The 21,837-nt window shown below is 41.8% G+C and overlaps 1 protein-coding gene and 1 pseudogene across 4 annotated transcripts in view; both read right to left on the bottom strand.

Moving 5' to 3' along the window:
- PHF20 (PHD finger protein 20) overlaps positions 1-21,837 on the bottom strand; it is a 181,963-nt gene that overhangs the window by 62,916 nt on the left and 97,210 nt on the right. For 2 of the 4 annotated variants that reach the window (XM_054467733.2, XM_054467736.2), the window contains exons 7-9: positions 17,504-17,617; positions 15,926-16,105; positions 15,232-15,411 (exon numbers count right to left, since the gene is read on the bottom strand). In XM_054467733.2, the coding sequence (XP_054323708.1) occupies positions 15,232-15,411; positions 15,926-16,105; positions 17,504-17,617 (474 nt within the window). The remainder of the gene's footprint in view (positions 1-15,231; positions 15,412-15,925; positions 16,106-17,503; positions 17,618-21,837) is intronic. The other 2 variants (XM_054467735.2, XM_054467737.2) reach the window with 1 other exon arrangement.
- On the bottom strand, positions 7,876-8,673 carry LOC129021825 (HIG1 domain family member 1A, mitochondrial-like; annotated as a pseudogene).

Genomic DNA, 21,837 nt, shown 5'->3' with positions numbered 1-21,837 from the left:
AGAAATAAATATCCTATTTAACATTTTGTGTGCCCATTGCCAGTATCAGATGACCTCACAACTGGATGACTATGATTAGATTACGATGATAGTGATATTCGGTCTGGCTGGCAACGCTCAGTCTGGCATTCAAGGCCCACGTCACCCCAAGTGGCATCTTGCTTCCAAACGCACCTCCCATTCATCCACAAGGAGGCCTCAGCTCCTGCTCCAGCAACTGCTTCATGCTCTCGCAGTTCACACCCCTGCTTGGCCTGTGCCCTCTTCCTGCCTTTCCTCCCTGGCTCAGCCAAGTCTTCACTTCCATCCAGACCCAGCTCACTCCACAAACAGGAAGACATCCAGATGGCCCTGGCTCTCAGGGACCACATGCCATCAACTCCTGCCACAAATGACTATCTGCTCTACCTCATCATTAGCACTTAACATCTGCTCCTGGATCCTGTTATTTGTCACTTCTCCAGCCAGGGGAAAAGAGCCACTTCTCATTGTCATGTGTTCCCTCAGGACCAAGGCCCAACACAGTTGCTATTCTTGTCGGCAATCACACCATGTGGCCCAGCAGTTTGATACCTTTTTGATATATATTTCACATAATATAATGAATAAAATATTTTTCATGTCTGTGAAGGAATAACTTTTTCAGCTTGAAGCATCAAAAAGCAATCAAAGATTAGCCGAGGCCAGGCACAGTGGCTCATACCTGTAATCCCAACACTTTGGGAGGGTGAGGCAGGCGGATCTCTTGAGGTCAAGAGTTCGAGACCAGCCTGGACCAGTCTCTACTAAAGCTACAAAAAAAAAGCTGGGCGTGGTGGTGGGCACCTGTAATCCCAGCTATTCGGGAGGCTGAGGCAGAAGAATCGCTTGAACCCAGGAGGCAGAGGTTGCAGTGAGCTGAGATCTCATCAGTGCACTCCAGCCTGGGCAACAGAGTGAGACTCTGTCTCAAAAAAAAAAAAAGAGTATTTACTGATATAATCTCAAGATTATAATTTTTTGGCATTAAAATAAATAATGATAGAAACAGATTATAACCCATAGAATGACATAAGAATCCATGAGTCCATGCAGATAAACAAACAAGGAAAGGAAGGAAAGAAGTGAGATAAAGCCCCCTAAGGCAGAATATAAACTAATACATGTTGAAGGAATGATGAAAGTTAGATACCATTTGGCAGCCATCACAGTAAAAATTGTTTCAGGCAAGAAATACCAGTAGATGCTAAAATAATGGGTGAAAGTTTGATGAGGAAATAAGATATTTACATAGTCTCAAAGTTTCTCTCACAAGAAATGTATTCATTATAAAGGGGGTAATAACAGCCTTATAGTAGAAAAAGCTGGTAGATACTACCTTAGGTAAGTGATAAAAGTTAATGTCACCAGTAAACGGGACAAACGGGTTTTCATGTGCTTCCTGATAGAATGCACCTGAAAAGGTCACAACATCACTTATGTGGTATTTCTGTGAAAAGTGAATAACCCAAATCAAATTATGAAGATACATCAGAAAAACCCAAATTGAGGGATATCATATTCTTCAGAAATGTAACGTCAAGGTCATAAAAGACAAAAACTGAAGATCTCATTTTTAAAAAGTAAAAAAAAAAAAAAAAAAAAAAAAAAAAACTTATTCGCCTGTCCCCCACTCCAGTAAACAAAGTAGAAGACTGAAGGTCTGTTTCAGATTAAAGAAGACAAAAGAAATATGACAACTGAATTCAACATGTCTACCTGGATTGGATCTTGACCAGAAATAAAAAAAATTTACCCCCATTTTTGCCACAAAGAACATTATTAGAACAAATGGTAAAGTTTTTAAAAGGTCTTGATTTTGATTATATTGTGGGAATGAAAGAGAATGTCCTGGTTTTCAGGAAATACACACTGAAATATTCAAGGCTAAAGGTCTGCAATTTATTTTCAAACAATTCAAAAAACTACATTAAAAAATCTGGGAGAGGGCTGGGCACGGTGGCTCAAGCCTGTAATCCCAGTACTTTGGGAGGCCAAGGTAGGTAGATCACTTGAGGTCAGGAGTTCGAGACCAGCTTGACCAACATGGTGAAACTCCATCTCTACTAAAAACACAAAAAAAATTAACCAGGCGTGGTGGCGTGTGCCTGTAATTCCAGCTACTCGGGAGGCAGAGACAGGAGAATTGCTTGAACCCAGAAGGTGGAGGTTGCAGTGAGCCAAGATCTCGCCACTGCACTCCAGCTTGGGCGAAAGAGTGAGAATCCATCTCAAAAAATAAAATAAAATAAAATCTGGGAGAGAATAATAAAGCTAACAGGTAAATTGCTAGCAATTGGGGAATCTATATTTTCCAACATAGGGAAAGGTATAAGGGAAATCTTTTTGCTATTTTTGCAACTTTTTTATAAATCTGAAATTATTTTTTGTCATTTTTTAAACCCATGCTACATAGATGTATAAATCTAAATTATTTCAAAATAAAAACTTCCTAAAAATATATTCAGGAAAAAATATGCATCTACATACGTAGGAAAAACACTTTGAAGCCACAAATACTTAAGTGGAAGGAAAGGAACCACACCGACATACAGTCCTGGTGAACATTTCAAGGCTGGCCCCTGGAATGCAGATCTCCGCACTCAGCCCCCACAAAAATCACTGAGCACTCATTCCACAAGGTGGCAGAGCTGCCCCAAATGCCAGAGTTAGGTTGGAACAGCTAGCTCTAAACTAGATGTGTTGCCCTCCCAGCTCCTCCTCCTCCTGCTGCCCATGAGCCTCCTTCACACCAATTTCTCAGATTGTGACTCCATCTCGGTTTAAAAACGCAAGACTATGGCACCAGCTCAGGAAAGCAATCACTAAACAGTGACTAATGCAGCATCCCAGCTTCCAGGGGCCTGGCTGGATGCTTCTGAAGATGGTCACGGTCCCGCCCTATTTCCTGCTTACTTACGTAATACATTCCTGGTGAATGAGTTCTCAACAACCTCCCTTTCCCCCAGCAATCTTTCTGGATCGTCCTGTACTCACACCACTAAACCTATGTTTCCAAAGAAACACCAGAAACACCATTCAGTTTCCAGATCAAGACATTTTCCTCAACTCAAAGAATTCAAAAGGCACCACCCAGTCCTGGAGTACTGACATCACTTGTACCACACACTACCCTCCAAACTTAGCCACCCTACTAAGCCTCTTACTCTGAGTGTACAAACTGCTTTAATGAGTGCCCCGAGAGCAGAAGTTTGCATCACATACTGTGCAATGCCCCTAAAGGCAGGGACTCTGTTCATTTCACTTGATTTATATAGCACCCAGCATCTTATCAGATGGAATTAGGCACTCAGCAGGAAAACAACAGTTACAGACTCTGGACCGAACACACTGGCTCACACCTGTAATTCCAGCACTTTGGGAAGCCGAGGCAAGTGGATTGCTTGAGCTCAGGAGTCTGAGACCAGCCTGGGCAAAATGGCAAAACCCTGTCTCTACAAAAAATACAAAAATTAGCCAGGAGTGATGGCGAGTGCCTGTGGTCCCAATGATTTAGGAGGCTCAACAGTGGGAGGATCACTGAAGCTCTGGAAGTCAACACTGCAGTGAGCCATGACAGCGCCACTGCATTCCAGCCTGGATGACAGAGTGAGACCCTGTCTCAAACAAAAATTTAATTTAATTTTACCAACCTCTACAATACCGACCATTAGGAAGTGTGCCACTCTAGCTAAGTCACTCCTTCATGCCAAATATTAGGCTCTTTGTCTATAAAACGGGAGAATTAATAGGGAAAAGTTAGAAAGAACTTAAATATCTTTCAGCAGGGGCTAGGTACATAAATTATGGAACATCCCTACAATGAAATAAATTATACGTAACTGTTTTTGTTTTTGTTTTTCCAGAGACAGGATCTCACTCTGTTGTCAAGGCTGGAGTGCAGTGGTAGGATCATAGCTCACTGCAACACCGAATGCCTAGGCTTAGAGCAATCCTCCCATGTCAGCCTCCCGAGTAGCTGGGACTACAGGCGTGTGCCACAATGCCTAGCTAATTATATTCTTTTTCTTTTTTTCTGTTTTTTTTTTTTTGAGACAGAGTGTTGTTCTGTCACCCAGGCTGGAGTGCAATAACGTGATCTCGGTTCACTGCAACCTCCGCCTCCCACGCTCAAGCAATACTCCTCTCTCAGCCTCCTGAGTAGCTGGGACTACAGGCACACACCACCGCACCTGGCTAAACTTTTCTATTTTTAGTAGAAACAGGGTTTCGCCATGTTGTCCAGGCTGGTCTCCAACTCCTGACCTCAGGTGATCTGCCTGCCTTGGCCTCCCAAAGTGCTGGGATTACAGACTTGAGCCACTGTGCCTGGCCTAATTATATGTAATTGTGAAAGAAGACAGGGCTGGGCATAGTGACTCACACCTCCAATCCCACCACTTTGGGAGGCCAAGGCGGGGGCCCAGAGTTCAAGACTAGCATGGGCAATATATCTAGACCCCGTCTCCACAAAAAATTTAAAAATTAGCCAGGCTTGGTGCCACATGTCTGTAGTCCTAGCTACTCAGCAGGCTGAGGCAGAAAGATGGCTTAAGCCCAGGAGGTCGAGGCTGCAGTGAACTATGATCATGCCATTACACTCCAGCCTGGATGACAGAGCAAAACCCTTCTCAAACAAATAAATGAATGAATACATAAATAAATATTACCCATCACATTACTGATATGTTTCCCAATGGATCTACTTGCTCTGGCTGGGAATAAAAAGTATTCAATAAAAGTGTGCTTGAACAAGGCCCAGAGGTAGGAGTGTAACAATACATATACCATGTTACCACCATGGAATGTAAATTCAGGTTAGACAAGAGAATTTCACAAGTGTAATAACATTCTATGGTATAAAAGTTTGGGTATACTGTCTGGCCAAACCAGCTTGCTCTTAAGTCATTAATCAAAACCATTATGGGTAATTTGTTCAGTGTAATGTTTACAATTCTTATGGAAAAAATAAGCAATGCACACATTTAAAAAGTGTTCATTTGCCTTTGCATGAGTGCTTACAATACGTATTTCTATTTCAAGATGACATTTAAAAATTATTCTAATATAACAGCAGCAAAAATATAATTTGCAATTACTAAAGAACTCAACTAGAATCCATAAGTTATGCCTGCAGGATAGCAAGGAGGCCATGTGGCTGCAGCAGAATCAACAGGAAGGTGAGGCAACAGGTGGCCAGAAGAAGCTGGGCCCTGCAGGCCAGTGTATGGCCCTGAGGCCCTCATGACCAAATACTAACAGCAGTGGGCCATGGGACTATGGGAGACAAGCATGTTAGTTGAATTATCCTTGTGTATTTCTGGAGTTCTTTTCAAATTTATGAATATTTTTTCAATTGCCCAAAAAAAGCATACAGAATAAAAACAAGATGACTGCCATAAATGGGGTGAAAGGCACAGACTGATAAAGTCTGAAGAAGGTCCTGATTTTGAAAATTATATTGTGGTAATGTAGAAGAATGTCCTTGTCTTTAGGAAATATGGAATATTTTTTTTCTTTTTCTTTTCTTTTTTTTTTTTTTAGACAGTCTTGCTCTCTGTCACCCAGGCTGGAGTGCAGTGGTGCTATCTCAGCTCACTGCAACCTCTACCTCCTGGGTTCAAGCAATTTGCCCACCTCAGCCTCCCAAGTAGCTGGGATTACAGGCGCACACCACCACGCCCAGCTAATTAAATATGGGATTTTCTAAAAAGTACTTAGGGAGGCAGGGTGCGGTGGCTCACGCCTATAATCCCAGCACTTTGTGAGGCCAAGGTGAGTGGATCACCTGAGGTCAGGAGTTCAAGACTAGCCTGGCCAACATGGTGAAACCCAGCCTCTACTAAAAATACAAAAATTAGTTGGGCATGGTAGCATGTGCCTGTAATCCAAGCTACTCGGGAGGCTGAGGCAGGAGAATCTCTTAAACCCAGGAGACAGAGGTTGCAGTGAGCAGAAATCGCACCACTACACTCCAGCCTGGGTGACAAGAGCGAGAAACTCTGTCTCAAAAAAAAAAAAAAAAAAAAAAAGTATTTAGAGATAAAGGTCTGGAACTTATTTTTAAACAATTCAGAAAAAGTACTTTCTAAAAAAAATTTAAAATTTGTGTTTTCTTTGAGACAGAGTCTCGCTCTGTCATCTAGGCTGGAGTACAGTGGCACAATCTTGGCTCACTGCAATCTCCGCCTCCTGAGCTCAAGAGATTCTCCTGCCTCAGCCTCTCGAGTAGCTAGGACTACAAGCATGTGCCATCACGCCCGACTAATTTTTTAGTTTTGTAGAGACAGGGTTTCACTATGTTGGCCAGGCTGGGCTCGAACTCCTGACCTCAAGTGATCTGCCCGCTTCAGCCTCCCAAAGTGCTGGAATTACAGGCGTGAGCCACCGCATCTCATCTAGAAAAAGTACTTTAAAAAGTAGAATAATAAAGTAAATATGGTAAATTGCTAGCAATTGGGGAATTTGGTTAAAGGTATATTCTTTGTACCATTTTTTAACAACATTTTTAATAACAAATTATTTCAAAATAAAAACTTATTTAAAATATATGCAGAAAAAATACCTTATGGCCACAAAATAGCTAAATGGAAGGAAAGCAATCCTGCCAACACAGGCTATCTCCCTATCCTGAAAATGAAGCATTTTTCAGTTTCTCAGTAAATTCCTCAAAGCAACCAACCTCAGTTTGGCAGCAACTTACCCCATCTTAACCCACTTCAGGAAGTCTGCAATTAAGTCAAAACACATATCTGACAGTCTCAGAAATCGCCCTGTGGTCATGCTGTGCTAGCTCCTTTGCCTCCATTTTCAAATGCCTAACTGCTGCCCATCCTTCAGGGTCCTGTGCAAGTACCACCTTCTTCCATCCCTGCCCCTAAAGCACCAACCTAAGTATCACCTCTCCCCAAGAGGCAAACAGCAAATCCAAATAGCAGTTAATGAACACTAAGACCAAGAGTGCCCACTCATCTTTGCATACGCAACAGTTAGCAGTCCTAGGCACATCGTAAAGGCTCAGTGAGTGAGTTGAAGACAATTAATTTCTTTCTCTCTCTCCTTTCTCTTTCTCTCTTTCTTTCCTTCTTTCACAGGGTCTCACTCTGTCACAGCTCTGGAGCACAGTGTTGCCATGATCATGGCTTATTATAGCTTTGATCTCCTGGGCTCAATCGATTCTCCCACCTCAGCCTCACAAGTAGCTGGGATTACAGGCACATGCCACCACATCTGGCTAATTTGGTTTTTGGAGTTTTATTTTGTTTTGTTTTAGAGGGGTTTTTTTTGTTTTTTTGTTTTTTTGGAGAGATGTGGTTTCACCATGTTGCCCAGGCTGGTCTTGAAGAGGTCAATTTCCTTTTTTTTTTTTTTTTTTTTTTTTTGACATGGCTCACTTACTTTAATAATAATACATATACCATGTTACTACCATGGAATGTAAATTCAGGTTAGACAAGAGAATTTCACAAGTGTAATAACATTCTATGGTATATAAAAGTTTGGGTATACTGTCTGGCCAAACCAGCTTGCTCTTAAGTCATTAATCAAAACTATTATAGGTAATTTGTTCAGTTTAATGTTTACAATTCTTACAGAAAAAATAAGCAATGCACACATTTAAACAGTGTTCATTTACCTTTTCATGAGTGCTTACAATACATATTTCTATTTCAAGATGACATTTAAAAATTATTCTAATATAACAACAGCAAAAATATAATTTGCAATTACTAAAGAACTCAACTAGAATCCATAAGTTATTCTCATGTTTACAATTGTGATTCCTTAATAAATACTACTATTACGCAGCTCTATTGTAAGTTTTCTAGATGTGGTCTAAATACATGCACATATATATATTGTCAGTTGTGGGAAGCTTTACAAGTTATATTCCATGCACTTTTTGGACAGAGTTCTAAAAGAGCCAGCCAGTCCACAAAACAGGCAGAAAAGAAGTTAAATTAACTGGGGCAAATAGGACTCTTCTATAACATCCAAAATATGTGAGATTCTGCAGCAAACTGGGAGTACTTCAGGGTTGGCCTGTTATCTTCCTTAGAACTAAGTTCATCTCAACAATTTAAGAAGGTGGACATTCAACACCATCAAGTGCATTTAGGTGACATGTTTCTTTTAAGTTAACCTGACTTCCTTGAATGACCTAGTTAGTAAAACTAGTCACTAGTAATTCGGTCAACAGGCAAATCAAGCCTGCAAGAAAGGAAGCCAATATTCAAAATGCCGTGTTACCATCTAAACCCATACAAATTAGTTTATTTTCAACAATAATACGTAACTTCAATAATGAGATGACTAACTAAAGCAAGCTCCTCCTACAAGACCAAGACAGCATCTCTTCTTCTAAGGCTTAGGTTTTGCCCAGAATTCTCGATACATGATATAACAACAGTCATTGCTCCTACAACAAAGCCTTGGGCTGCCACACGCATGTGGATCAGATGAAGGGACATCTTAGTATTTCCCCTGCTCTTCAATTTGTATAATCCATATGCAACAATTGCTGCAAAACCTTCTATTCCAACAAGTACGAATGGTGCCTCTTTAGCTTTTTGAATAAGTTCGGATCCCTGATCTTCATCATATGAATTCAGAAAGGGAAACATCTGTGTTTGTTGACATAGTGATTGCTTAAAGAATCTCCCTAGAGCAAGAAAACCTCGCACAGGCCAACCCGAAGAGGTCAATTTCTATGTAGCAGGCACACATTATCACTGTCATTCTTCTCTCTATTCTCATAGTTTTATTCTAAGTTTGTCATGACATCATCTTACTTTCTTGTATCATAGGTATCTGATGTCTCATCCATTCATCTGGACAGAAAGACCTGGAAGGGCCTAGAACAGATGTCACATTCATCTCTCTAACCCCCAGAATAATGAATTCTCTATCAGTTTTCCATCACAATACATACTTGATGATATGAAAAACCATAGACACACACAACTTCCCAAACTAAAATGGCTGTAGATCCGTGACTCTCCTGCTCAAGAAACCATAGAGAACACAAATTCATTAAAGCTAAAATACTATAGGCATTACGCTAAATCTTAACTGGTTAATTTAAAAGTAAATAATTTGCAAAAACTATTATAGTCATCATGCTAAATCTTAACTAGTTAATTTACAAGTAAATCATTTGTTAATTTTTGGTATTTCAGTGACAATTCATTCATTTTATAACTAACAACAAACACAGCAAAATTTCATGGGTAAAAATCACTGATCTGGATCCTGTGGCAAAGTGCCCCACTTCTACCAGGTATTTAGTAAAAAGAACTTAACTGAATGGACCTGTACTTCTATTTATTTTTCTCTCTTGTTTATTCTGTGCTTCCTGTAGAGTATCAACCAATGAGACAGCTTAGAATAGGGTCTGAGGCTGAAGCAGGAGATCACTTGAGACCAGGAGTTAGAGGCTGCAGTGACCTAAGATCATACCACTGTACTACAGCATGGGCGAAAGAGTGAGACTCCGCCTTCAAAAAAAAAAAAGAAAGAAAAAAGAAATGGAGGCTGAGGCAGGAGAATCGCTTGAACCTGGGAGGCGGAGGTTGCAGTGAGCCGAAATCACACCACTGCACTCCAGCCTGGGCAACACAGTGAGACTGTCTCAAAAATAAAAAATAAAAAGAAAAGAATAGTAGGGCATTGGCACTTACTAGGCACTTGCTAAATATTTGCAGCAGCCCATTTTCAGAGAGTAATATGACCTCTAAACTTCTTTTTTTTTTTTTCTGAGATAGAGTCTCACTCTGTCTCTCAGGCTGGAGAGCAGTGGCACGATCTCGGCAAACTGCAACCTCTCCCTCCCAGGTTCAAGCAATTCTCCTGCCTCAGCCTCCCAAGTATCTGGGATTACAGGCACCCACCACCATGCCCAGCAAATTTGTTGTTTTTTTTTTTTTTTTTTTTTGAGACGGAGTGTCACTCTGTCACCCAGGCTGGAGTGCAGTGGCATGATCTAGGCTCACTGCAAGCTCCGCCTCCCAGGTTTATGCCATTCTCCTGCCTCAGCCTCCCGAGTAGCTGGGACTACAGACGCCTGCCACCACACCCGGCTAATTTGTTTGTATTTTTAGTAGAGACAGGGTTTCACGTGTTAGCCAGGATGGTCTTGATCTCCTGACCTCGTGATCTGCCTGCCTCGGCCTCCCAAAGTGCTGGGATTACAGGTGTGAGACACTGCGCCCGGCCAAATTTTTGTATCTTTAGTAGAGATGGGGTTTCACCATGTTGGCCAGGCTGGTCTCTAACTCCTGACATCAGGTGATCTGCCCACCTTGGCCTCCCAAAGTGCTGGAATTACAGGCGTGAGCCACCACGCCCAGCCTGAGACCTCTAAACTTCTAGGGGAATTACTAACTTCTGTTTTACTGCATAAATGAATGCTTGCCCAATTACAGCAGTCACAACTGCATTCTTCTCTGGCTTTTTTATTTTTTTATTTTTGAGATAGAGTCTCGCTCTGTCACCTAAGCTGGGTGCAGTGGTGCAATCTCAGCTCACTGCAACCTCCACCTCCCAGGTTCAAGCAACTCTCCTGCCTCAGCCTCCCGAGTAGCTAGGATTACAGGCGCCTGCCACCATACCCGGCTAATTTTTGTGTTTTTGGTAGAGACGGGGTTTCACCGTGTTGGCCAGGCTGGTCTCCAACTCCTGACCTCAAGTGATCTGCCCACCTCAGCCTCCCAAAGTCCTGGGATTACAGGCATGAGCCACCAGGCCCAGCCATGTCTTCTGGCTTTTAAGTCACTAAAGCAAAAAGCAAATACCTCATTCAAAAAAAAAAATACAGTAATGGGTTCCATGCTATATTTATTCCTCTTGGCTCAAGCTCAAAGTAATTTGACCTCCACCCTTACTATTAACCCTCTTGGAAAATAGATAAGTGCTTCAATCACTTGCAATGGTTTCAAAATTATTCCCTTAGAAAGGCTACTGTGAGACCTTTGTAAGGATGCAAAAGACGACATGAAATCTCACCATCATCCTTTTCCCCTAGACTCACCTGTCCCACCCTTACCATACTTGATTCTGTCCTCTCCACAATCCAGAAACATAACTAAGTTAGCTAACACAAGACAGAAATTATGTATGTGTATATTTTGGGAAAAAGTAGAGCCCAAGACCCCATAAAATATGTAAACTTTACAAAAGGCACTGGAGTTAGCTTCTAATCTAGTCTCCTCACTTATATGCATGGCGTATTTCCTAGTGGTATAGGAACAATTAACTACAAATTTCAAGTGACGTCTAACATAACACCACCCTTAAGACAACATAATTAAAAGCTTAGTCTGCTGAGTCACAAGGGATGTGGCTGTCATCTAGAGCTCTCCCTGCCAAGACAGACAACTAAATTCCAAGATTAAATTTCTACCTCATTTATATATGAACTTTAGTAATTTGCCCCACATGTCAGAAGAGCAGGCTGGGAAGAAAAGAGCCCTGACACTGAGAGGAGGATTAGCAAAAAAAGGAAGATTCCTTGCCCCGACAAGCCCTCGAGGCTGAAGCACAACACTATGGACGAAGCTAGACAGAGGACTAAGAGAACAGTAGCAGAGATGAGCCAGGAATGAATACTTCAGTATTCTTTTAATTTTTTTTTTTTTTTTTTTTTTTTTTGAGATGGAATCTCACTCTGTCACCCAGGCTGGAGTGCAGTGGTGCGATCTCAGCTCACGGCAACCTCTGCCTTCTGGGTTTAAGCGATTCTCCTGCCTCAATCTCCAGAGTAGCTGGGACTACAGGCATGCGCCACCATGCCCAGCAAATTTTTGTATTTTTAGTAGAGATGGGGTTTCACCATGTTGGCCAGTCTGGTCTCGAATTCCTGACCTCAAGTGATCTGCCCGCCTAGGCATCCGAGAGTGCTGGGATTACAGGCGTGAGCCACCACCCCTGGCCAATTTTTAAAAATTTTTTAGGAGATAGGGTCTTCCTCTGTCACCCAGGCTGGCAATGGTACAATCACAGCTCAAGGCAGCCTCAACCTCCCTGGTTCAAGTGATCCTCCCACCTCCACCTCCCAAGTAGCTGGGACTATAGGCATGAACCATCATGCCAGGCTAATTTTTTTATTTTTTGAAGAGGGAGGGTCTCACTACATTGATGCAAGACCTTCAGTATAGCAAGTCTTGAACTCCTGGCCTCAAGTGACCCTCCCGTCTCGACCTCCCAGAGTGCTGAGATTCACTATTTTCAAACAGCTGCTCTACTACATTTATGTTAACTATACAGCATCTGGCCAAGAAAAAAAAAAAAAAAACTATTCAAAAAAAAATTTTTTTAAGTTATCCAAATAAAAAGTAGGCAATTCTATAGACACATAGTCTTATTCGTTTGTTTTTTAACTAAAAGTTGAGGGAAAAAAAAAATTAGCTGGACATGGTGGCACACACCTGTAGTCCCAGCTACTCAAGTGACTGAGACAGGAGGATCACTTGAGCCCAGGAGGTCCAGGCTGCTCTGAGCTGTGATTGTGCCACTGCACTCCAGCCTGGGAAACAGAGTGAGACTCTGTCTTTAAAAAAAAAAAGTCAAGTTTAAACAAAAACCAGAAGAATCTGTCATCAGGAACCTATAAGAAAATCTGAAGGAAATTATTCATGCTGAAAAGAAATTTTCAAAGAAATAAAGAACATTGGAAATAGACATGTGTAAATATGACTGTCACTTTTTGCCTTATTGTCTTTAACATACATAATTGTGTAAAGCAAAACTTATAATACTACATTATGAAATTTATAGCAGGCCAGGTGTGGTGGCTCACGCCTATAATCACAGTACTTTGGGAAGCCAAGGCAGGTAGATCACTTGAGGTCAGGAGTTCCAGACCAGCTTGACCAACATGGTGAAACCCCGTCTCTACTAAAAATACAAAAAAAATTTAGCCAGGCGTGGTGGCACATGCCTGTAATCCCAGCTACTTGGGAGGCTGAGGCAGAAGAATCACTTGAATCCGGGAGACGGAGGTTGCACTGAGCCAAGATCGTGCCATTGTACTCCACCTGGGCAACAAGAGTGAAACGCCATCTCAAAAAAATATGTAAATAAAAATTTTTTTAAAAAGGAATTTATAGCATATGTAGATATAATTCATGTGACAGCTACAACTTGGGGGAGGTTAATGGAACATTTTTACATAAAGTGGTTAAATACTAACTCTAAGTGAACTGTGAGAAGTCAAGGATGTATACCATAATCCATAGAGTAACCTCTTTAAAAATGCTAGAAATACAGCTAAAAGCTAACAGATGAATTAAAATGAAATTCTTTAAAAATCAGTTAACCTAAAAAACAAGAAACAAAAGAACAAAACACAAATAATATAAACAGACAGCCAGCCTGGCCAACATGGTGAAACCCTGTCTCTACTAAAAAATACAAAAATTAGCCGATTGTGGTGGCAGGTGCCTATAATCCCAGCTACTCAGGAGGCTGAGGCAGATGAATCGCTTCAACCCGGGAGGCAGACGTTGCAGCGAGCAGAAATCGCATCACTGCACTCCAGCCTGGGCGACAGAGCAAGACTCTGTCTTTAAAAAAAAAAAAAAAACAGACAAAACACAGCCAAATGTTAGACCAAAAACCAACCATATCAACAATTACATTTAGGCCGGAAACAGTGGCTCACACCTGTAATCCTAGCACTTTGGGAGGCCGAGGTGGGCAGATCACCTGTGGTCAGGAGTTCGAGGCCAACCTGGCCAACACGGAGAGACCCTGTCTCTACTAAAAATACAAAAATTAGCTGGGCGTGGTGGCACACTTCTGTAATCCCAGCTACTCGGGAGGCTGAGACATGAGAGCTGCTTGAACCCAGGAGGCAGAGGTTGAAGTGAGTGGAGATCACACCACTGCACTCCAGCCTGGGTGACAAAGCAAGAGTCTGTCTCAAAAAAAAAAAAAAAAATTATAAATGTGTATGCATCTAAAAGATCTTCAAAATACACAAAGCAAAAATGACAAAATTAAAGGGAGAAATGAACAAACCCACAATAACAGAGATTTTGACAACCTAACAACCTTCTTAGAAATTGACATAACTAAACCAAAAGGAAAGAAAACCCACAAAAATCAATTTATCAGAGAAACACCATCAACTACCTTGATCTAACTGACAGATACAGAACAAACACACGACAACGGTAAAATACACATTCTTTTCAAGTGCATATGAAACATTCACCAGGACAGATCATATACTGGACCATAAATTAAATCTCAACAAATATAAAAAGATGAAATCCTACAGAGTATGTTCTCTGACCACAGTAAAACTATATTAGAAATCAATAGCAATAAGGTATCTACAAAAACATAAAATACTTCAAACTAAAACAACATACTTCTAAGTAACCCATGGTCAACAAATAAATCACAAGATATATTACATTGAACAAAAATAGAAACACAACATATCAAAATGTGTAGGATGCTGCTAAAGCAGTTCTCAGTAAGAAATGTATAATTTCATTATTTATTTATTTATTTAGACTGAGTCTCATTCTGCTGCCCAGGCTGGAGTGCAATGGCATGATCTTGGCTCACCGCAACCTCCGCCTCCTGGGTTCAATCAATTCTCCTACCTCACCTTCCCGAGTATCTGGGACTACAGGTGCCTGCCACCATGCCCAGCTAATTTTTGTATTTTTAGTAGAGTCGGGGTTTCACCATGCTGGCCAGGCTGGTCTCGAACTCTCAACCTCAGGCAATCCACCCACCTCGACCTCCCAAAGTGCTGGGATTACAGGCATGAGCCATCACGCCCAGCCAGAAATTTATAACTTTAAATGCTCATATTAGGAAGAAAGATCTTTTCACCAGGTAATGAAAAAAAAAGGAAGAAAGATCTAAAATCAATTAGGTAAAGTTCTAGAAAAAGTTGAAGGAAGAAAGCAAGATCAAAACAGAAATCAATTATATTTTAAAAAATAAACAATAGAGAAAATTGAAGTAAAAAGTTAGTTCTTTGAAAACAAAATAGATAAAGCCCTAGTCATACTAAGAGAGGGAACACAAATTATCAAAATCAGAAATGAAAGGAGCATAACATTAAAATGATAAGGGAATATTAATAAAAGGTGAAAAACATCAACAGAAAAGTCATTTTTTTTTTTTTTTAGTTCACAAAGCATAAGCAAAAGTGTATATAAAAAGAGGATTAATTTAACTCTAAATATGAACCTTCCACAGTCGAAATCTCTTGTAATTCCACAAGGGGAGAAGTCGGTTCCGTTTTCATCGTGTTTTCTCCCATTGATGGGCAGTTCAACTCCAAGCCTGCAGCCCCGGATCCATCCCCAAAGGAGTGGCAAGTTAGTGCAGATGAGACCTGGCCAGCTTCCAAAGTAGACTTCAATTGACCTAGAAGAAAAAAAGAAAGTTTGGGAGAAATATACATGTATGTAATTCTGAAACCAAAAGTCCTACAACAGTCTAAGAAAGCCAGGGACTTTTTAGAAGAAGGAATTAATCTAAAACATAAAAGTATACATTCACAGGTTCCAGTACATACAGCTGGCTTGTGAGCTTCTCAAAGAAAGAGGTTAAAGTGAAAGGAGAAATTGCTGGAAGTATAAACACAAAGGCATGAATGAGATGGCAGCAGAGAGAGAGAAGCAGGGCTCTTCAAACAGTGTACCTCCAGGCCAACATTGAACGGTAGATAAGCAAAACCAACCACAAATGCATCCAGAAAGTATGTCTATTGAATAAATCATCAGTAAAGAGCAATACATTATAAAAACACTGCAGCACATTCAATAGTTTGATTTCAAGACAATTTAATACTTGTGGAAGGCAGAACATAATGATTTAGATTGATTCTCACTAAATAAGCACCAGGTTGGCAAGACAATTCCTGAACAGACTGACTCACCTTCTTCAGATTCCTTGGTACTAGACAACGTGTCTTGCAAAGGATCCGTATCAACCAAATCTGATACAACCAAGTCAGGATCTAGGATCTCATGGGTCCCATTAGTGGACAGCCTGGAGGAACGTCTCCTCGATAAGTCTTTGTCAGTGTTTTCCGAGTAGTTTTTTGACTTTTCCTGGGCTATTAAACCATTAAGAGAGTTGTAGTCAAGAGACCAACAAGAAGAAATAACTGTGCTACTACAGATTTCAGGGCTGGATGTCTCTAAAAGGACTTTACAGAGAGACTACTGGAATGTTAGAGTAGTGATAAAAGGAAATACCCTTTACTAGTTTACAGTTTTAAGTAAGGGCAAAGTGTCCCTGCCAGGATAGAATTTCACTTCTTTAAGGTGAAATTTCATGGTCTGAAAACATGTGCTAGGTCATGTCCGAATCTTGACAACTATGTTCTATTTTGGGGCTTCCCAAATGTACTAACTTTCAAAGTCGACTTAATAAGGCTTATAAGAGCCTTACTTAGAGCTATCACAAATCCTTTTTGGAGCCAACAGGATACTTTTTTATTTTAAATTTATTTAAACATTTGAGCCAACTCACTCGAGGGTATTTTTTTAAATCAATAAATGGTATTTTATTTTGTATTTTTATTTTTTATAGGACAGAGTCTCACTCTATCACCCAGGCTGGAGGGCAGTGGCACAGTCTTGGCTCACTACAACCTCCGCCTCCCAAGTTCAAACAATTCTCCTGCCTCAGCCTCCCAAGTAGCTGGGATTACAGGCACCCGCCACCACACCCGGCTAATTTTTTTTTTTTTTTTTTTTGAGACAGAGTCTCACTCTGTGGCCCAGGCTGGAGTGCAGTGGCGCGATCTCGGCTCACTGCTAGCTCCGCCTCCCAGGTTCATGCCATTCTTCTGCCTCAGCCTCCTGAATAGCTGGGACTACAGGTGCCTGCCACAATGCCCGGCTAATTTTTTATATTTTTAGTAGAGACGGGGTTTCACCGTGTTAGCCAAGATGGTCTCAATCTCCTGACTTCATGATCCGCCCACCTCGGCCTCCCAAAGTGCTGGGATTACAGGCGTGAGTTACCGCACCTGGCCACACCTGGCTAATTTTTATATTTTTAGTAAAGACAGGGTTTCACCATGTTGGCCAGGCTGGTCTCAAACTCCTGACCTCAGATGATCCACCCACGTCAGCCTCCCAAACTGCTGGGATTACAGGCATGAGCCACTGCGCCAGGCCAATAAGTAGTATTTTTAAAGTTTCACTCTGCATATGAAACCCATCCCTTCCTAAGCCATTAAATTTCCAGCAGCATCCAAATCAAATGTGATTTATGGATATGGAGATGATACCACAGAACCCAACATTAGTACAGTTTGTGCTTTGGGATTTATTTTTCTTCTAGCAAAAACTCCTTCTGATCCAACTGCATCCAATTCACATTACTTCATGTGACCAGAGACAAACATTAGAGCCTATAGGGAATGGGGGACAGGATGAATATGGAGGAGGTTGACCCAAACAGTGTCAAATTCTAGCCACACATAAACAAACTGGAGACTCACATGAATTTTTGTCAAGCCGAGGACGTTTTAATGGGACTTCACATCCTTTTGATATTTTCCTTCTTCTCAGTTCCAATGTTATTGGTTGCAAAGTTTGAGAGTTTGAATCCACAGCTACCATGTTTATAAAACCACACAAAAAAAGATACATAATTTCTTAGTGTCTGTCATTTTTATATATAAATAAAACATATATATATATATGCAGAAATCACTGCATTATAAATAGACCATCAAAAGGGTATTCTTACTTAAGATAAAAGAAAAAAAGTAAAATGAGTGAGAAATTACTTCCTTACAGGAGATGGTGATACCTTGCCAATTGACCTCCTGAATCTTTTCTATGATCCAGCTCCAGTTTTCAACCTCTACTTGCTACATTAATTATCTTAGCACTGGGCCTAGTTTTGAGGGTACAAGAAAAATGTCCAAGAGAATTTGTGGATTTTTTTTTTTTTTGAGACGGAGTCTCGCTCTGTCACCCAAGTTGGAGTGCAGCGCCGCAATCTCTGCTCACTGCAACCTCCGCCTCCCAGATGCAAACGATTCTCCTGCCTCAGCCTCCGGAGTAGGTGGGATTACAGGCACCCGACACCACACCCGGCTAATTTTTGTAATTTTAGTAGAGTCATGGTTTCCCCATGTTGGTCAGGCTGGTCTCAAATTCCTGATCTCAAGAGATCCAGCTGCCTCGTCCTTCCAAAGTTCTGGGATTACAGGCATGAGCCACGAGGCCCAGCCAAGAATTTGTATTTTCTTAAACAAAATCCTAAAAAAATTCTTGGGAGACTATGCTAGTTAACAGTCAATGTTCCAGGCAAGGCTGCTGGTCCCCAGCAAACCCAGCTCTGACATAATTTAGCAGTACACACGCTAAGCCTTTGAAGAGTACTTACTATTTAGATTTTTGTTTGTTTGCTTGCTTGCTCGCTTGTTTTTTTGAGATGAAGTCTGGGTCTGTTGTCCAGGCTGGAGTGCAGTGGCGCGATCTCGGCTCACTGCTACCTCTGCCTCCTGGGTTCAAGCGATTCTCCTGCCTCAGCTTTCCCTGTAGCTGGGATTATAGGCACCTGCCATACCTGGCAAAATTTATTATTATTTTTTTTTTGTATTTTTAATAGAGATGGGGTTTCACCATGTTGGCCAGGCTGGTCTTGAACTCCTGACCTCAAGTGATCTGCCCGCCTCAGCCTCCCAAAGTGCTGAGATTACAGGCGTGAGCCACCTGCCCAGCATAGTATTTACTATTAATTTTTTTTTGAGATAGAGTTTTGTTCTCGTTGCCCAGGCTGGACTGCAATGGTGCAATCTCAGCTCACTGCAACCTCTGCCTCCCGGGTTCAAGTGATTCTCCTGCCTCAGCCTCCCAAGTAACTAGGATTACAGGCATGTGCCACCACGCCTGGCTAATTTTGTATTTTTAGTAGCGACAGGGGTTCTCCATGTTGGTCAGGCTGGTCTCGAACTCCTGACCTCTGGTGATCCGCCTGCCTTGGCCTCCCAAAGTGCTGAGATTACAGGCGTGAGCCACCACGCCCCGCCCTTACTATTTTGTTTTAAACCTACCACCTAAGAAGCTCTCCCCAAATCAGAAAAGATGAGAATCAAAGAGGCAGGCAGAAGAAAGAAACTGGGAAGTTGGGCAGGAAGGCAGAGCTAACGGGTCTCAGGAAGGGTGAAAGGAGGAGAGAGAAGAGGAAGGAGGAAAGGAAGACGGAGGAAGAGAAGTAAATGGGAGGAAAAGAGGAAGGGAAGGGAGAAAGATGAGAAGAGGGGAAAAGGGACAGAAAAGACTCACTAAGACCTGTAGCTTCAGGTCGGTCAAATGGCTCAACAAGACACAGGCCTGAAGTGTGAGGAAGTAAACCAGAGAAGACCGTTGAACTCTGAGGCTCTTCCCGTGTTCCAGCTTCCCAATGTGCCAATATTATTTTGTTCCAACTGGCAGAACTTGGAAATCCCACACATTCCAAGTTAAACATAAATACAAACAGGCTGGGTGTGGTGGCTCACACCTGTAATCCCAGCACTTTGGGAGGCGGAGGCAGGCAGATCACCTGAGCTCAGGAGTTCAAGACCAGCATAGCCAACGTGGTGAAACCCTGTCTCTCCTAAACATACAAAAAATTAGCCAGGCACGGTGGCACATGCCTGTAGTCCCAGCTACTCGGGAGGCTGAGGCACAAGAATCGCTTGAACCCAGGAGGCAGTGGTTACAATGAGCCAAGATCACGCCACTGCACTCCAGCCTGGGAGACAGAGTAAGACTCCATCTCAAAAAAATAAAAATAAAAATATATATAAACAACCCTCTCTAAATAGCTCAGATCCTGTTCCCAATCAAGTCTATACAATCTAGGGTGCTCAAGGAAGGATCTACAAATCAATGAACTTATTCCAAGTAATGTTTTAAGGGGATGTGAACAATATATAGGATACTTGGCAAGTCTTCTTCCCTTTGATACCGTATATAAATAGGAGCTGACTGTACAGAACTTCAGTGTTTCCCAAACTCTTCTTACAGTATAAGTCATCTGGGAAGCTTGTTAACAATTCATATTCCCAGATTCCCATCCAGACAGTCTGATTGGAAAAGAACTGAGGCATGGCTGGAATCTGTTTTTACAAATGCCTTGGGCAAGGATTAACCATAAACTTGGAAAACATCCTTTCTATATTAAATTTATCCTACTCATTATGAAATCCTACACTTATAAAAATATAAAAACCAAATGTCCTTGTTCTTATCTCAATGGAGTCATGTGGCTTCAAAGGAGCAGTCTGCTTGTTGGGGTACAACTACTCCTGTACATACTTTCTGGAGGGTATAAGCCAGGGCATGAATAGCTAAAGGAGAATTAGTTTCAAAACACTCAGTTCTCATACATACTCTTTCCTAAACTGAGCTAAGGACATGTCAGATTTCTGCCTAAGGACATGTCAGATTTCTGCCAGTTTACATTTTCCACCTCTCCTTGTATAATAATTGCCTTTAACTGCCCTTCTCCCACTTTACATAAAAGGGCCTGCCTCTCACTCATCCCACATCTTAACATGGTGCCCAGCCTGGAGGTTTAAAACTTCCAGATTTTCTCAGCTGGGGTTCCTCATCTGAACAGAGATATATTTTCTCTGTATTCCTAAGGGTAGTATACAGCTAGTACCATTCTCAATGCACTAAGGTCAATCTATCACAGATCAAGGATGCCTTGGGTATTGTGGCTTCTCTCCCAGAACTCAGTTGAGAAAGCCAGTGAACATAAAGCCAGTGCTGTCCAACAGAAATATACTAAGAGTGCAAGCCACATGTAATTTTATTTTATTTTATTTTATTTTATTTTTTTTTTGAGATGGAGTCTCGCTCCGTCACCCAGGCTGGAGTGCAGTGGTGCGATATCGGCTCACTGTAACCTCTGCCTCCTGGGTTCAAGAGATTCTCCTGCCTCAGCCTCCCAAGTAGGTGGGATTACAGGCGCGTACCACCACGCTCATCTAATTTTTGTGTTTTTAGTAGAGATGGAGTTTCACCATGTTGGCCAGGCTGGTCTCGAACTCCTGACCTCAGGTGACCCGCCCACCTTGGTCTCCCAGAATGCTGGGATTACAGGCATGAACCACCATGTCCGGCCAATTTTTGTATTTTTAGTGGAGACGGGATTTCACCATGTTGGCCAGCCTGGTCTCAAATTCCTGAGCCACCACGCCCGGCCAATTTTGAATTTTTTACTCATCACATAAGCGGGTTTGGTTTTTAAGTGCCAGGCATGGTGGCTCATGCCTGTAATCTCAGCACTTTCAGAGGCCAAGGCAGGATTGCTTGCTTGAGGCCTGGAGATTGAGACAAACCTGGGCAACATAGTGAAACCCTGTCTCTACAAAAAATAAATTAGCCAGGCATGGTGGCATGTGCCTGTAGTCCCAGCTACTCAGGAGGCTGAGATAGGAGCATCACTTGAGCCTAGGAGGTGGAGAATGGAGTGAACCACAATCACGCCACTGCACTCCAGCCTAGGTAACAGAGTGAGACCCTGTCAAAAAAAAAAAAAAACAACCACAACTTAAAAAGTTAATTTAAATACTATTTTATTTAATCCAATACCATTTTAAATTTTCTTTTTTTTAAACTGGGCTCAGCAACCTTCCTGCCTCAGACTTTGGAATCGCTGGGACTACAAGCACTTGCCACCATTCTCAGCCAATTTTTTCATTTTTTGTAGAGATGAGGTCTCACTATGTTGCCAAGGCTGGTCTCGAACTCCTGGACTCAAGTGATCCTCCCTCATCAGCCTCCCAAAGTGGTGGCATGATTACAGGGATGAGGCACTGCACCCAGC

The sequence above is a fragment of the Pongo pygmaeus genome, chromosome 21, assembly GCF_028885625.2.
Source record: "Pongo pygmaeus isolate AG05252 chromosome 21, NHGRI_mPonPyg2-v2.0_pri, whole genome shotgun sequence".
NCBI lineage: Eukaryota > Metazoa > Chordata > Mammalia > Primates > Hominidae > Pongo > Pongo pygmaeus.
The sequence above is the reverse complement of the archived record's forward strand: the minus strand, read 5'-3'. Positions and strand labels throughout refer to the sequence as shown.